Raw genomic sequence first — 18,262 nt, 5'->3', positions numbered from 1 at the left:
CATTTTACTCTTTCCAATAAGATTGCTTCTCTTCTTGGGTTTTGGTTTCCTTTAAAGTGGCAGACAGAAATTTTAAGTAGCCCCTCTGTCCCCTCAGAAAATATAGATTCAGCTTCCCGTAAAAAAAATATCAAAAGAAAGGACGGTGCCACGGTATTTGGTAGGGTTGGTTATTTTTTAACCGTACTGAACAATATGCTTCCCGCACAGGGTAGAATATTACGCCAAACATGCCAAATTGGCTGGAAACATATTTACCCTCGTAGTGGTAAAAATTTTACCAATTTGTTTTCCCTGTGTCTATATAAGAAAATGTAATATCATTATCTGAATAAAGGCTAAAAAGAATTTTAAAAGAAAAACATTCACTGGCTCAAATATTCACTGCTGAATGACACGCGTCGTATTAGCTAAAACAACAACAACAAAAACAACAGAAACATTTTTCGGCATAAGGTGTAATGGTGAAAAAACGGTCGTCAGACAGCATTACAAATCACACTGAAAATTCAAATTCAATTTCGGATAAAATTTTATTCACACAATCACAAACAGTAGCCTAATTCAATGTATGAAAGACAATAATCTATTTCGGTTTTTATTAAAAGAATACATGCCATGCTTATATATTATGATCTCGAGATTGGATATTTTTCTTCATTGGTGATTTCCGACCTTCGCTGATAAAATATCCCACAATGAATATTAATATTGCAGTGAATAAAGAAAACATCTTGTATTCATGATTTCAGGCTGAATCGTACTGAAATCAAATTCAGGCACTTCTTAGGCAATATAGGCCCTATGAAATCTTCATAGTATAAAATTACTTAGTGGATGGTCCGTGTTATTCAAATCGAAGCATGTTTGCTTAAAGTAAATCCATTACTCTTTAAATCATACGCCATAACCTCTAATGGTAATTATCTACAATAAAAATTTTCACCACAAGCTCTCCCATTTCGATGTACATCTAATTCTTATGTTAATTTCATGAAACTAGCGGCCCGTCGCATTTCCAAATAACATTTTACATTAAAATATTAATAAATGATAAAGCAAAAATATTTCGGCTTTCGTGTCATCCGATGGTGGAAACGTTTAATTATGAAATCTGAACAAAATTCACAAAAAGTGTCATTCACACAATGATTATTATATAATATAATTTCATATGGCAGTGACATCGCCATATTAACTGTGAAAAAGGGGATGACGTCATTAGTGTCATTTGAATAACAGGAATAATATATCTGGTGATCCTTTCTTAGGCGCTAATCTGCATCAATGAAAATATGGTGAAAAATCATTTACCGCATGATAGGATCACTAGTCGTTCGTAAAGTCGCTCGGAACTTACGAAAGCTCTATGAAACACACACTATAATTAGGAGAAAAATCGACTCTAAATGAAAAGTCAACAGAAAAGGCACCAATGGTAACTTGAAGAATACGAGATAAGCCACATTCACAGATTTTCACGGCTGCGTAATAGGTCGAAATATCACATCGTCAACCTATATCAAAAGGAATAACAAGAATTTTGAAATAATGATGGAATTAGAGTTTTGATTAAAGGACAAGTACATTCCAACAAAAAATTGATTTGAATAAAAAGAGAAAAATCCATCAAGCATACAACTGAAAATTTCATCAAAATCGGTATGCAAATGAGGAGAATAATGATGTCATCTTCCCACAATTTCTTTTGTATTTTATTACATTAAATGTGAAATATATCGACTGTCTCATTTGCATGTCACTGAGTTGTGCACAGCACTGTTTTGTGAAAAATAAGCAAACTTCAAAATGTCACAACTTTCTTATTTTACATCCGATTTTGATGAAATATTCAGCGTTATGCTAATTGGATTTTTCTATATTTATTCAAATCAACATTTTTCTGGGGTTGACTTGACCTTTAAAAAGGAAATTCTGTCAATTAAATGAATATATTTCCATAAATTTAATATCACATGATTTTGACTTACTTTTCTGTTTAAAATCTTTATAGGCATATTTTAAATATAGAATGATTCAAATCTCGAATCCTGACACGATAGCCAAGATGGCTTATTTCCATTTGGGCCTCGTGTAAAACCTGATACGTAGTCTTGTAAAATGTATATTTTCATATTCATCAGGTATTATGATTGGGATTAGCCTGCCAATATATGTCAGGAAAATGAAACCCAGTATATAAAATTACCTGGTCTTATGGAGATATGAACATGATTCAGAAGAGCAGAATACAATTTCCAACTGACTGTTCTTAATGACCACTTTCTAAAATATAATTGTGTTCTTCGATTTTCGTGTTCTATATGAGGTTTGTGTCACAATTGGCTATCCATAGTTAACCAACAAGCTTATGGCACATGAGTCAGCGTAATCGATCCGCGCGCAAAGCATATTGTACAGGTGTAAGTAAAGATCTCATGATTTTATTGATTAAAATAATTCATTTGAAATAAACAAAATGTTTGAATATCAAAATATAAATGATAGAAACAATGTCATGTTCATACTCTTTCATAATTAAGGTGTTTGGGGAGGCTAGACTGCATTTATGTATTTCATTTTAATTATCATTACCAACAATGCAGTTCGGGTTTTCTGGCAATGAACTGGCCAAAATTATGGTTAGTCTTATTTCAGGCAATTTAAGTTTTGATGGAGCTGGACAAGTACCCGATGAACATTATTGTGACTAATGTCAGTGAATCAAAGCAAAATTTATCGTGGGATTGATTTTTGATGATTTTTTGATGAGCTATAATGATTTAACACGTGAGTGAATGGGGGTTTGTAATGTCCATATGAGCTCTTTAGTCCAGAGTTCAGAATACGGGCCCATTAGAAACGATGTTATCGATATTTTTGCAACAACTTACCTGGATATGTTTCGGGGTGTTAAGAATATATTCCACAACGTCTGCGATATCCTTTGCCACAAGAGGCTTTAAGGTAAATGAAGATAATAAAAATTACAAGTAAATAATAAAGAAGAATACTTAACGCGGCTATCAATACCTGAAATAAAAGAATCGTGAACAGAAAAATAACGAAATAGATACAAATGTAGGAAAAAGGTAAAAAAAAAGAGTATCGGAGAAATAACAAATTAATTAAATTGTTTAAACTTGACATGTTTATTGTCACATAAAATGGAAGATTATTGCAAATGGTTATGTCTATTTTCTGTGTATAGAAAATAAGAATGTGATGTGGCCGAGTGATCTATAACACTTGAGAGTATGCGATTGATTCTCCGCCAGCGTAACTAGAGCTAGGCATTTATCTACATTCCTCTTTTGTCAAATATTGGATAAATGAAAATTTCTATATATGAAGATGTAGTAGCTGTGTGGTGTAAAAGAGCTTTTACACCTTCACAGGTCGCAACACGGATTACATCACTCTTTCGTAAAAGAAAGTAAAATCAAAATTTTAAACCTGGATGACAAAGGTATACCTCAGTCACATTCCAGTCCGAATAGATGAACGATGTACTTTCGATTTTTTAACCTAATTATATTTGATTTATTTAATTTACTTCATTTTATTTTATTATTATTTACTCATTTATTTATAATTTATTTATTCATTATTATTATTATTTTTTTCTTTTTTGGGGGGGAGGTGGCATTTTTGGACAAGTTGCCGGTCGGACACCCGTGGTCATCGTATGATGGCCGGGGCTCTCTAGTAACATCGGAGGGGTGATCGGACATTGAAAACTTGGAGCTAACTGAAATCATCCGATGTCTCCACTAATAGTCCATCCATCCTTCACATATCGTTAAGATATCTTACGAATGTCCGGCCGTGAATCGACCAGTGTCCTGAGCATCGGAGGTCAAGGCCTTATTGCTTATTGAGAGAAGACATCGGACATCGGGGGATTATCAACTGATCTCTGTCCGGACATTAGTCATTAGTATCCATTATGACCAATGTATGGCCAATGTGAGTGACATCGGTTGGCGATCACAGATGCATCAGGACCCTTTAAACACCGCGTTATTTCGCATGTAAAACTCATATGCGCGTGTCTTCACAACGCAGCACAAAAAGATGCTAATTGGGAAAGTGCACCTGCCGACTGATATCACGATGTCCGGAGGTTACTTTACAAATATTCGTTCGATGTCCAGTTTATCGTCCGTTTATCGCACGAGAACCATAGAATCAATCGGGGATGAGTATGAGATGTCCGGTCGATGTCCGACCGTTAATCGCTGCCTCCCCGCCCCCTCCAAAACCCCGGGTGTATGGACGATGTCGACACGATTATTTGGTCGGTGAGGACCGATGTTTTAAAAAGCTCGCACACCCCACCGTCTACCCCCGATGTCATGTCGCCGGCCGGCAAATGTGATGTAGGAATAAGATGTAAAAAAAAAACTGTCTACACATACGTCAATCCAGAATTCGATTCCTTGTCCAGCACTTCTGCCCTTAATTGATCAACCTATCTCGTATATACGTACATTGATCTTTGATCTCAATTGAATAAATGAAATTGCTATATTGATACAAGGGATATGCACGTTTTAAAATGGTGCAGTGACACCTGACGATATACGAAGTCAGGGTTTCGATTCCCGGCACACCTGAGTCAGGTATATTAATGTTCATTGCTCGTTAAATAGATAAATATATAGATAAAAATATTGTACACCTTGTTGTCAGCAGTATGTGTTCCCCTTTCCTTTTTTTACACTTCGATATGCCTTACCTGTTTTGGGAAAGGAACCGTGCATTTCGTTACATCACCGAACATATTTGTATAAAAACCCGTATCCGCTTGTCCAGGTGAAATGCCCTGTTATGTAGAAATACAAAGACATGTAGGATTGAAGACAATTCTCATACTGAAAATTGTATAAGCCTTAACATATCAACAATGTGGTTAAGCGGTAGAAAGGGGAACGAACTATCGTATTAATGTATAAAGCATTAAATATCATATTGTTACAATAAATTAATGATGAAATAGATGAAAGTGAATACGAGTTTGGAAACCTCACAGAAATTATGAGAGGGATCCAACATAAAAGTATACATGACTCTGCCAGTTTGTAGTTTAGGATACTAGAATGGCGAAGTAAGTCTCTAGTACCCTTTTTACACAGGCTAAAATTTCCTTAACCCCGTACTATAGGTGGGGCTAAATTGCCATTTAGCCCCACCTATAGTACGGGGTTAAGCTTAGCCCACTTTCTTTTTACACAGCATTTTTGCAAAGTGGGCTAACCCCACCTATAGTACGGGATTATTTGGCCCTGCACAAAAAGCAGGGTTATCCCAGCAATTGCCATGATTGCGGTGCTAAGAGCGATAGTACGGGGTTAAGATCGCTAGTGTAAAACGAAAGTGGGCTAAGCTTAACCCCGTACTATAGGTGGGGCTAATTTAGCCCCACCTATAGTACGGGGTTAAGGAAATTTTAGCGTGTGTAAAAAGTGTACGAGTAAAGTACTTGTACTACGAATGATCGACAAAAACACTAGTCCGGGGTTAGCGAGTTTCGTGCAAAAAGCAAGCATTCCTTATCCGGGGTTAGCAATAACAATTTGGCATGTGTGAAAAGGAAAAAAAATAGTACGGGGTTAAGGATAGTACGGGGTTAGCAATAGTCCGGGGTTAAGAAAATCCTGTGTAAAAAGGGTATAGGAGAGTATTTTATCAACAGCTAACAGAAAACTTTCCTTTATTTTTTGATTGGCTGAGAAGTACAGTTGTTATTGTAACTGTCAAAAAACCGGACATTGTCAGATAAAACGTCCGACTATTTTTTTTTGCCCCTGATTACGAAAATGCTAGTGATATTTCCAGAAGTCTGCTATTTACCGATATTCTGATGTTTGAATTGATTTCCCTCAGCTCTTGCCTGAAACCTTGTTGAATAGATCTCAACATCACCTTCGTAGCTCCGTAGAAATGCATTTCGCTGCTTGGTGACAAATGGTACGCAGAAAGACTGGAAGTAAAGAAAAAAAAAAGTTTTTGGATGGTTCTGTACTCGCCGCCATCGTCATTACGAAGGTCATCGACGTTGCATGCAGGTGTCAATCATCAGCCAGTCGCGCAGCACATATTATACTGCTTTACTTTTTCGTTACGTCGGCGTATGTCCAAACATCTGCTGATGATGTCACTTCATTCAGCAGAAGGATGCGGAGTCAATCTGCCAAGTGCTTCGAACTCCAGTCGTAGCGTATGCGAACTTAGAATTTTATTTTTCATTATATTCAAACCATCCTAGCTGGTACAAAAATTTTAAGTGGCTGTTTTTTTACTCTCCGTACGGCGACCGTACGGAAATGTGACTGAGGTACAAGCGGCATATCAGGTTAATTGGTGTCAATCAACTAGCGCCATTCGCATCGCGCACGCAATGTCCAACAGCGCCCTCTTGAATACCGGGAACGTGAACCTTTGAAGTTCATTCACTGTTTGTATTCTGTAAATGAGTATGAATTATGTACCACTCCAGAGTATTGGACAATCGCTGCTCATTGATCATGTTGATTGTAATACACTCTAAAACTACCCCCGATATTGAAATTGTACCCCCCCAAAAAAAAAGAATAAATAACAATAAATGAAATCATAGCATAAGATCAGTATTGCCGTCATAAATGGTTCCATTTAGCAAACAAGGTGCTACGCACTGGCCTAAATGCATGTATGATATCATTAATCATCCCTTCTGGAGCTACCTCTGATCCTTCCTCTGACGAGGCTATCAATTAAGAATACCCTCATATTGTGCGATCCCAGTGTAATTTTCAGTTTACAGGTCAGATTGCAATATTTCAACAACAAAAAATTGGAAAAATGGCATTCCAATAGGGTTTCTTCAAGTTTTACTCAACTTATCACACATCCTAACATCGACATGATCAATGGTAATTCGTGCCAGAATTCGACAGGCAGCAGGTTTCCTGGTATATATATATAACATTTTGAGGCTTTAGATTTCACAATCCCTAGTAATCATTCTTACCTGACAAGGTTTATAATGATGCCGTCATCGATATCTTTCTTCCTCATCAGTCCGACGGCTTCACGACAGCAACAGAGTGTTCCTAATACATTTACCTGTTTGAATGGATATATTCTCATTTCAGTAAAACATTGAAATATGTTCGTATATCTAATTGGAATTCAAAACGTGAACATGGTGCTGTATATTTTGCTAGTCATTATTAATTTGTAAAATTTAAAAAGCAAACTGACTAAAAGACAATGAACAAGATAATATGAACATCCGTTTAAGTGATTGGTGTGAACCTAAAGAAATAAAAGAAGGCCTTTAATGATTATTATGCCACGCTCATATTGGTAGCGATATTGTGGACTTGAGTGCTTTATCATAAACATACAAGGGAAATTCACTTAGAAAAAAGTTTATTTTGCTTTTAGAAATAATAGTACAAGTATAATTCGAATAGCAAAAAAAAAACCACACACACATGGTTTAGCTTTTTGAATTTTTAAAGTTCAAGCTTGTGACATTACAGACGAGCAACTCCTTATGTGGTGTAATAAAAATTCGCCAAATAGCTACAAACATAAAGTGATATTTCTCATCCAATCATGCCAGTTTGGCAAAGGAAGTAAAGTGATAGCCCTTCCTGTAATCAGTATTATATGGCCAAACATATGCATATACTTTTGTCAATCAAAAATCAGCTATATATGAAATTAAATTTCGTGGGAATTTCCCTCGGGTTGTAATGATTTGTAGTCTAAATTCAGTTGCTTGACGTCTAAATATCACTCAGAGAAGGCCTTGTCTAAAGGCTATCTTGCGATCTACCTCCTGCATAATTTTCCAACTGTTAAGATCACCCGAGAGGAGTGGTGATGGCTTCGACAGACCCGCGCACTGTACGCTGACGTCGACCCCATCAAACCTGTTCTCGGCGTTGGCATACAGGCTCCTCACGTCGGACTCGTTAGTGACGTCACATCTCATCGGGTAGACCTCTTCCGAGACGCCGCTAATTTCCAGTGACTTTGATAGCTCCTTGATGTTAAATTTAAGAAACATAATTGTGATTTTAACGTAAAAATATTATTAATTTGAGGCAAGACTATTATATGACATTGACTGGCCTTGAGGGGAACATCATGTTGCCCACAACAGAATCATATTGGCCCGAGTCAACGAACGTAGAGGACAATAACACACAATCGTGTTGCTCTGAGGAAGGTCAACTCCACTCGAACTTTGTGACCACTCTAAAAAATAAGGTGGTGTTTTAGGAACTTTGTAGAGTTGATTTTTTTTCAAAAAAATTAGCTTAAATAATCATGATTTTGACATTTTTCCTCATTTTGGAATATTAAGTCTATGACGAGGATACCTGTGGTCTCTTCTTCTGTTGAATTTCGCTGCACCACTAATAAATGCATAGACAATCACCACCGTAATAATCGAAGACATTTTTCTGGCCTAAGTGCGCCGAGTCTGGGCCGGTCGCGTAGCTAGCTAGTAACATTGTTGATGATGCACTGGGGCTTCAGGCGACTCGTCATCTTCTAGCAACATAGACAATGATTTCCCTGGTCTGATTTGAAGTGTAATGGCTTCAGTGCTGATGTTTATGAACGATGATTGTTCAAGGTTAGATTTCAAATTTTAAATTTCATTTGACTCTTAAGTCTATAAATCTGAAATAAAGGCGCTGTATCCCCGAAATCCGGGTCTAAATTTCAACTTCGAGTCCGAGATTACAGACGGCGAAAAAACATGCATCGGATGCATGCACATCCAGGCTGCGTCACGTCGAAGATCGATAGAGTAACCAAACTTCCAAAGACAAATTAAAGCTTAAACGGCCACCTATTCACATTTTCCCTGGTTTTCTTCAATTTTCTTCAATTGAGGCAAACTGATTGCAATGTTACATCGTTTGGCAGAGAGTGCCATCATCGTTTTGCATTAGACCTATCCCAGTAAATTAGGGTAGGCCTATCTTGGGATGGGGGCTAGATTTATAATTATAGACGGTCTTAATTTCTTAATTGGGGCAGAAAGTTGATTTGATAGAAAGCATCCACATCATAATTTGACCACTGATTCTCTGCAATCAATGTTTGAAGATTTTTTTTTTTACATGATTCGTTTGCCATATTGCAAACTTTCCTGGGCCTGATGGCTTGGGCTTCAAGTTGGCCGGCACAACGCGTAACTTTACAATTTTTGGTTTGGGAAATTTCGAAAGTGAAAGAGCAAATTGACTGAGCTTTTCGTGATTCCATGCATTTTCTAAAGTGAATTTTAAAGATTTCATGTCTAACGCTAAGGCCTAACGGTAATTTTTAAACCATATAATCTACTAGATCTAGACTCAACCTAGCCCATGCAGGCTGGCCTTGATCGAACTAAACCGAACATCGGGGCTTATTGCATGGACCAACCTTCAAATGGTCTAGGAGACTAGTTGTCAAGGAGAAATCCGCCTGTTTTGAGTTGCTTTTTATCTTTATTTTATTTTTGCATAGAATATCTCCTACCAACAAGTCGTGCTCGATCTAGATCTACTTAGATTTTCAGTGTGGAACAACATCTCCGACGAACAGATCGAAATTGGTCAAGGCTTTTGGCTAGTTAGACTAACATGACTAATAAAGTTAGATCTTAATCTTAGACTTGGGTCTATCGATCAACATGATCAAGATCTAAAGTTAGATGTAGACTTTACTTAATATGGTTAAAGATCTGAATTTAGAATTTTTTGGGAAAATGGTGAAAAAAATACAGAAAGATGCACGTGAATCAGTTTTTTTTAATGCCCAGTGCCATTGGCATTGCTGCCGGTTCTAATGAATAGATAAATGAGTCACGGTCTCTTGGCTGCATATAAATGCTGGTCGACGGGTTGGTCGCCACGTCCTGCTCTGCCTAGCAGAAAGTACCATTGCTAGACCAGGTTGAGATCTAAGCTGACGACGGAGCATACGTAGCTTAAGCATAGAGCGATGATGGGTTACGAAGAGCTCAGAGAAAATAAGGTGGTGATATTCAATCCCGAAATGCTTTGCGAGTGGTCACAAAATTGTCTCGCCGCAAATCACCTAATACAACCGTCTCGTAAAATCGCTGATAACAACAATCACCGATTTGGTAATGATTTTAGTTTCCTAAAACTTATATTTGTAAAGTTTTAGATTTCAAAATATGTTTTTATATGTATGTATATTCCTTAACATAATTTTCTAATGTAATCTTTGATACCGTTGTCATATTCTTTCATATTCTTTTCTTGATCGCTACTAATTGTTATTGTATTAGATCGGCATTTGATCTGTGGAGCGTTGTGGCCCAGTGGATAAGTCTTCTGACTTTGAAACAGAGGGTCGTGGGTTCGAATCCCAGCCATGGCGTAATTTCCTTCAGCAAGAAATTTATCCACATTGTGCTGCACTCGACCCAGGTGAGGTGAATGGGTACCCGGTAGGATTAATTCCTTGAATGCATGAGCGCTGAGAGGCAGCTCGAGCTAAAGCCGGGGTAATAATAATAATAACAACGCGCCTCGGAATAGATTATTTCTAGATAGATGGCGCTATATAAATGCCTATTATTATTATTTCGTTGGCGAGAATAGTAAGATATGCCCGCAGTTCAGCTGCATGCACGTATATGGAGTTGACCTTCCTTAGCGCAACACGCTTGTGAGTTGCTCTAAGGATACATTCAGTATAACCATTGGCGGCGGAAGCCAAAAAATTTAGGGGGTGTCCACCTGATTTATTGGGATGGACACAGGTAAAAAATTGGACAAGCGCCCCGAAAAAAAGGTTATCAATCTTAATTTTAGGACGTTGCTTGCCAAAAATTTTTGACAAGCAAAAAAAAAAAAAAAAAAAAAAAAAGGTCATCAACAGTATAACTAAAGACTAATCATTTTGCACCTGTTCCTAAAAAGGAAACAAAATTAAGTCATTACGAAACATAACAAATTTTAATGTTATGCATTTCATATTAGCCTACATAGCACATGGGGCAGCTACTCGTTTATGACGTCACAAATCCAAAAAATGAAATCCTAATAACTTTCTTAATCTTAATGAATTTTCCTCGAACCTTCAGCAATCATTTTTCATTTTTGTTTCTGCGATTCTTTTTACAACAAACTCTTCTTCAAGGTGAACTTCCCCTGTAACTGCTTCAACAAAATTAATAATAATGATAACGACAAACTATACTACTGCCAAATATAATATTCCAACAAAAAAATTATCATCAGCAATGATAATGATGATCGAAATGAAATGGTATTTGGTATTAATGGTAAAATGATGTTAACAATGACAATGACCTTGTTAGAGAAAAATGTGTTGATTTATTCGGATTTTATAAGATCATATAGGACTGCCATAAACGGTTTAAAACATTTGTGTACAATATATATTTTGTTTTTCTAAAAGGAGCGCCTATGGAACTACCTTTTTTCTTTATGCTTGTGAAATTAACTATCCTAAAAGTAGGCTTGTAAATGTCGGCTTGTAAATACTTTGTCCTTCATAAGTTATTTATATTATATATATTATTGTTTAGGGAACAATAGAGAACATAGTATACAATACAGAACAGCCCGGGTTAACGCACTGCAGGTCGATGTGAATACCGCTCTCCGTCGATATAAAGCGGGGGGGGGGGGGGGAGGGAGGGGTACTGCTCAATTATCATTGTAGGTCACTTATACCGTGTTTACACTTAATCGGCTTTTGGTTCAGAACCAAAAGCCGATGCAGAATCGGCTTTTGGTTTTGGTTACACGTTGTTACAGCTCGCGGTTCTGAACCGCGAGCCGATGCAAAAACCTAAAAATATACGCACACCAACAATATACGTCATAATAAACACAAAGCTGGATCAGTGCGCTTACAATTACGTCACAATGGTAAAGTAAATGATATGTGCACAAATTGCCGGTGCAGATTCGGCTTTCTGTTTACACGTAGTAAAAAAAAAACGATTCTGCATCGGCTCGCGGTTCAGAACCTACTTGGTGGTGCAAATTGCCGGTTCTGAACCGCGAGCCGATGCAAGTTACTCGCGTTTACACGCTATGAAAAAGCCGATGCTGCATCGGCTCGCGGTTCTGAACCGATTCAAATGCCGATTAAGTGTAAACACGGTATTAGGGTGTGTTTACGCTTCCACTTTTCAGGCTAGAATCAGCGCTCATCCGTCCAAAACACGGTTGCTTTCACGCTCACTTTCATTTAAACGACGGCGCGCCGTTTTCAAAACGTCGTTTGACCAGAATCAGGATTTCTGGGGAAGTATAAATAGGACCACGACCGTAAACGTGTTAAAATGACGTCATTTGGTACATTCCGGTGCGATGAAATTTCCTCGCACCAGGCCTGCTCTTCCGATGACCATGATGACCAGTGCAGTGAATCACGGTGCACGTGTTTATAATTATCATATAATTGAAGTTGTTATAACTTTATATCTATATTGTTGGTAATTTGCCCTGACGTTTGTCGTAAAATGAATACTACTAGTAAAGGGTTCAAACTTCATCGGAAACGAACTATAAGGGGGCTGTTATTATGCTAATGGGCTGACCCTGATATTTAGAATAGATATGGAATGACAAAAAATTGTGGAAAATATGAAGTTGCTCGGAGATGTTGAAATAATATCGCAGTATAGTCATATGAATGAGTATTAAACGAGTTGATCAACTCCAGCTCGAGCTCGAACTGGATGTTTTCCGGGAAAAAAAATATAAAAAGGCGAGCCCGATTTTACCTATGTTTTACGAACAACGGATGGCATTCTAGTCATTTAAGTATTCCGTATTTTCTGAAACATGCTATTTTCATAATAGTCATTGCATAGTATAATTATCTACATGTACCTTACGCATTATGTATAGTCATTAAGGCGATATATTAAATGGGGGGGGGGGGCTTCCCTTCACGAGTGCATTTCACGAGCGTCCATTGGGGTTTCGAAAAACACCCTAAACACGTATTTACCATGTTCTGAAAATGCACCCCTTAACAAGTACTTGCTTGTGAAACTCTACCATTAATTAGTATTGGAAACAAAACGGTACCCTTGATTTGAACAGCGATATTTCAAAGGTCAAGTCCACCCCAGATAAATGTTGATTTGAATAGAGAAAAATCAAACTAGCAGAACGCTGAAGACTTCATCAAAATCGGATGTAAAATAAGAAAGTTATGACATTTTTAAGTTTCGCTTATTTTTCACAAAACAATGATATGCACAGCTCAGTGGGACATGCAAATGGGACAGTCGATGATGTCCATCACTCACTATTTTTTTCTTTTTTTAATTGTTTGAATTATACAATATTTCATTTTTTAAAAGAGATTTGACAATAAGGACCTACTTATTGAATCATATAGCATTAAACAATACTAATTGCACATGTTCAGGGAGGAATAAAACTCGATTTCACATGACAAGGGGGAGAAAATCAGCATATTTTCATATATCACATAGTAGAATACAAAAGAAATAATGAGTGGGTGACGTTACCAGTCCCCTCATTTGCATAACGACCAGGATGCGCATATTACTTTTTGTGAAAACAATCGAAAAGCATGATATTCACTCGTCAATGGAAGTGGACCCCGGGAGATAAAATCATAATCATAATGTATACATATATTGATAACTACTCATTAAAATAAAAACATTAAGAAGTAACTTACTGACCCGAGAACGGACATTCTTTTAAGGGAAGTTGAATTCATTCAAACTTTATTAGTGTAAAATAATAATAATAATAATTGGCATTTATATAGCGCTTTATCAATCTACGACTGTTCAAAGCGCTTCACAATTATTATTACCCGGTCACTGGATTCATAGCATTCCAAGCAGCCTGTTAGGCGCTAACTTGCTAAACCAACCACAATGACGGTTGTTTCCTACCGGTATCACTAAACAATAATGCGATAGCAAGGAGTGAGCTAAATTTCATATAGTATATTGACTTGAAATTACTTTCAAGTCAATTCCAGTTGATAGTGACCTGAGAACGAACAGTTTAAGCATTTTGTCTAGCGGTCGCTGATAAGCCCCCAAGAAAAAAAGGGGGGTGCAAGAATTTTCCTTTCTTTTTTTCTTAGATGGAAATCACTTTGCTTTGCTACTTCGCAAATGGTTACCGTTAATCTGTTGCTATGAGTTTTTTACTAGCCGGCTTGTCGTAAGTCAATGACTCCAAGGAAATGTAGAAAGAGCGTGATGGGCCTTATATAAATACAAATTATATTTCGAATAAGACCGCAATCTCGAGGCAATACAATTTGCACCATCCCACCAGTCCAGTTTTGTAGACTTTTTTTACTAAAAGGGCTGCAACCACTGAATTTAAATTAGGACCGTTTTGGTATTGATTTTCTACAAGGGTCTTGTAAATTTCTTACCTGGACGGCATCAAAATTGATATCTGCAGCGATAATTTTCATTCCAATTTTTGCCAGTAAGCGGGTGATTGCCTCACCGAAGCCAGATCCTGCCCCCGTCACAACTGCCGAGCGACCGCTCCAATTTTCTAACCCCATGATTCTCACTCCAAACTAATGTCCACACTTTATAAATTCATGTAGAAGCGATGGTGTCCACTACAGTATATGAATTTCCCGACAACTTTTCTCGATTCGCTGATCACTGACTTCTCTATGGATACCAACCAATAAAGGATTCAATATAATATAATTGTTATTTCCACAAACGCATTGACCTGACTGACGAAAGCTTTATCATAATCATAGTCAGCAAAGCAAGGTCATACATGCATGGATATTTTCGAATACACCTCAAGATAGTTGTTTGGTATAGGCCCATTATTTGTTGTGTATATCATTCATTGATTATCATATTCCATATTAAAATAACGAATACATGCCCAACTGGACTTAGATTAGTTGTTCCTCTAAGTTCACTGATAAAACGTATTACATTCATTTTACGAATTAATATCATGGTAATATGACAATTGTAATAAAAGCTATAAAATGCTGACAGGAGCACAAATCTGATGATATTATCAGACGGTTTATAACCGTTCGTATTAAAGAGATTTTGATATATCAAGTATTTGAAGGAGGGGGGGGGGCAACAAAAACTTGAATAAACTATTTTTCAATCCTAATTCATGCCGTTTTCATGCTGGAATTTTTTTTTACCCCTCTGCTAAGATCAGTTTATCAGGATCATGATTTCATGATTGCAGGCAGAAAAAAATATATACAGTGAAGAAAAAAAGTATAGATATATTCAATGAAATAATCATGATAATGTATGTCCTTTCTACTGTATAGATCTGTAGGTTTGTCCTATACTTTTCAGAATGAACTTTATATTTTGTCATATATATATATATGTATGTGTATTTGTGTGTGAAATTATACATGTACAACAGCTTTGGCAACTCTTTTATTTCAATATTCTGTGAAAGAAATGGATGAAGAGAACAATGGTAGGCGTAGCTTAATTCAAGGTTCCCCAGAGCTATATGCCCTTTCTCTCATTAATTTGTTCCGATACAGAAAATTGCTACGAATAAATTGAATTACACATCAAAAAGGATAGTTGACCCATATCACTTGCCAAACAACTGTCCTATAGAACACTGCGAAACAGAATAATATTATTACAACAAAGACAATCCATACGCTGCAGTAACACCAACGTAACCGACTCCAAACTGACCGATGGCATGTCATTAGACATAATGACTTAGGTTACTCTGGTATAGATTATTTTTACGTGTGTGGCTGTTAATAATTCAGACGATGCAATGTAAAAAGAAGACAGCAAGAGCAAACAGCTATGATCATGATGATGAAACGACGAACTTTATTTAAATACTTGGAAGAAGTATTATCTAAAATAAATTCGAAATTACAGAGAAAATAGCGACTATGGACAAGGGATATGTCGAACATTGTCTTTGAAAGCAGAGGTGTATCATTCTTTGAATCAAACGATAACTACAGTATGTACCGTATATCACTGCCTTTTGTTGAATCACCCGGTTAGTTTGTCACATTCTGGTCGCTTGCAAGATTATGCGAGACAACCCCAGCAAGCATAATATTCTTATTCATTCTTAAGTCAAATAGTGCGCAATATGATATAAAACATGAAATATTTATAGATTTCTGAATAAAGTAGAACCATTGGACCATCCTCGTGCCCTGTAAAATTATATACTCTATTCATTTATCTATTTTTATCGGAATTGAAAATGAATCAACTGAAGTGAATTGCATTGAATTTAACACTTATTTTTCCAGCTGATGATCTATATTAGTTATTAATCAAATAATCTATATGGAATATGTATCAGCATGAGATATCATACGGCAGACTAACAACAAAAGACTTTAACACCTAGATACTTTAATTCCAGGCTTATAATGAACACAATCAGATACTGTTGATAAATAACTGACATTTTTTCATTAAATATTCATAAAATGGCTGGTGTTAGTCTGTCAAATACTCCTTATATCCCTTCATTAATTTAAGGGGATGGTCCGACTTGAAAGTATGTACAGCTTAATAAAAAGAATAATATTCACTGAGCAAAGTGCCGAAAATTTCATAAAAATCGGATAACAAATAATAAAGTTATTGAAGTTTAAAGTTTAGCAATATTTTGTGAAAACAGTCGTCATGAATATTCATAAGGTGGGCTGAGAATGTCAAATCTCCACTTGTTCTTTTACATTTTATCATATGAAATTAGGTTTATTCAATTTTTTTCCTCCAAGAACTATAAAAATTGGATTGACAACTGATTTAGTGCATTAGATATTTATTGCTGAAACTTATTTCATTATAAGCAAGACATATTATTCACACAAGTATGAAACAATGAAAAAAAAATGATTTTATGTAATAAATTAAGAAAACGGAAAGTGGAGATGTGACATCATCAGCCCACCTAATGAATATTCATGACGACTGTTATCACAAAATGTTGCTAAAATTTAAACTCCAATAACTTTATTATTTGTTATCCGATTTTGATGAAATTTTCGGCATTTTGCTCAGTGAATTCTACTCTATGTATTAAGGTATAAATATTTTCAGCCCGGACCATCCCTTTAACCATAGTGTAATTTCCCGAAAATATACCAACTCTTCTCTGTTTCACACTTTTTCTGTGCAGTTTCTTAGAGAGTATTTCTGGTGTATCAATCCAAATCATTGCTGCACTGTAAAAAAATGAAAGTGCTAATTTTAACACTTGGGGTGCTTGCATAGAGACTGCACTACGAATGCTGATTTTTAGTTCAAATTTAAACTAGAAAATAAGCACCGTAAGTGCTAAATTAGCACTTCATTTTTTACAGTGTGTCTATTTCATCTTGCAGTAAAATACCTTAAAAAAGTTTCGGAGATGAATCAATTTTCGAAAGAAAAATCTTAATCTTTTTTATTCAAAATCTGTTTAGTTGGTAAAATTGATCATCCTTGTATTTTTTTGATGAATCAATGAATAATGACTTTGTGAAGAAACACTATTAGAAAACCATGTTGATAACGTTTGTTGGTTTACTTATTCATTTGAATACTGCATGTAAAATAGATAAAGAAACCTGGTTTCAGCCGACAGGTTGTTTTTAAGCAATTCCGTAACCATAATATACACAATAATATAAAACCAACAAAACAAAGTAATACCCGATTGAATGATTAAAGAAAAGTAAGATTGAAACTAAACATTTCCCTTATATGATATCCCACACGCACACACACCCTCCCCACAGCCCACACACAAAAACAAATAAAACAATACAAGATTCTAAACCAGAGCCCAAGTAGAGAATCAATCAAAGAATGATACACTTTAAAAGCACTAAGTAAAATTTTACCAAATATTTGGTAGAAAGGGAAGCTTCTGAAGCTTCGTTATTCCGAAGGTTCGTAATTCCGAATGTTCGAAAGTCCGAAAACAAAATGAGGTTCGTATTTCCGAAGGTTCGTTAGTCCGAAAACAAAGTGGGGTTCGTAATTCCGAAGGTTCGTAAGTCAGAAAACGAAATGACGTTCGTAATTCCGAAGGTTCTTTAATCCGAAAACGTAATGATTAATGAACCTTAATCGTCTTCGGACTAACGAGCCTTCGGAACATCGAACCTTGTTTCGTTTTCGGATTATCGAACCTTCGGAATAACGCCACACATGTTCGGATTTACGAACACTTTTACGTTTTCGGATTAACGAACA

At 36.3% G+C, this 18,262-nt stretch overlaps 1 protein-coding gene across 1 annotated transcript; it reads right to left on the bottom strand.

Annotated features, from left to right (window-relative positions):
- Positions 1–518: 518 nt before the first annotated feature.
- On the bottom strand, positions 519–14,808 carry LOC121422680 (dehydrogenase/reductase SDR family member 11-like). The gene is made up of 7 exons (XM_041617847.1): positions 14,446–14,808; positions 7,832–8,041; positions 7,016–7,110; positions 5,857–5,986; positions 4,742–4,828; positions 2,895–2,960; positions 519–1,517 (listed from the first exon to the last, which is right to left on the bottom strand). The coding sequence occupies exons 1-7, from the start codon at positions 14,581–14,583 to the stop codon at positions 1,479–1,481; spliced, it is 765 nt and encodes a 254-aa protein (XP_041473781.1). The 5' UTR covers positions 14,584–14,808; the 3' UTR covers positions 519–1,478.
- Between the last annotated feature and the right edge of the window lie 3,454 nt (positions 14,809–18,262).

Source organism: Lytechinus variegatus, chromosome 1, assembly GCF_018143015.1.
Source record: "Lytechinus variegatus isolate NC3 chromosome 1, Lvar_3.0, whole genome shotgun sequence".
Classification (NCBI taxonomy): domain Eukaryota; kingdom Metazoa; phylum Echinodermata; class Echinoidea; order Temnopleuroida; family Toxopneustidae; genus Lytechinus; species Lytechinus variegatus.
This window is presented reverse-complemented; position numbering and strand designations above follow the sequence as displayed.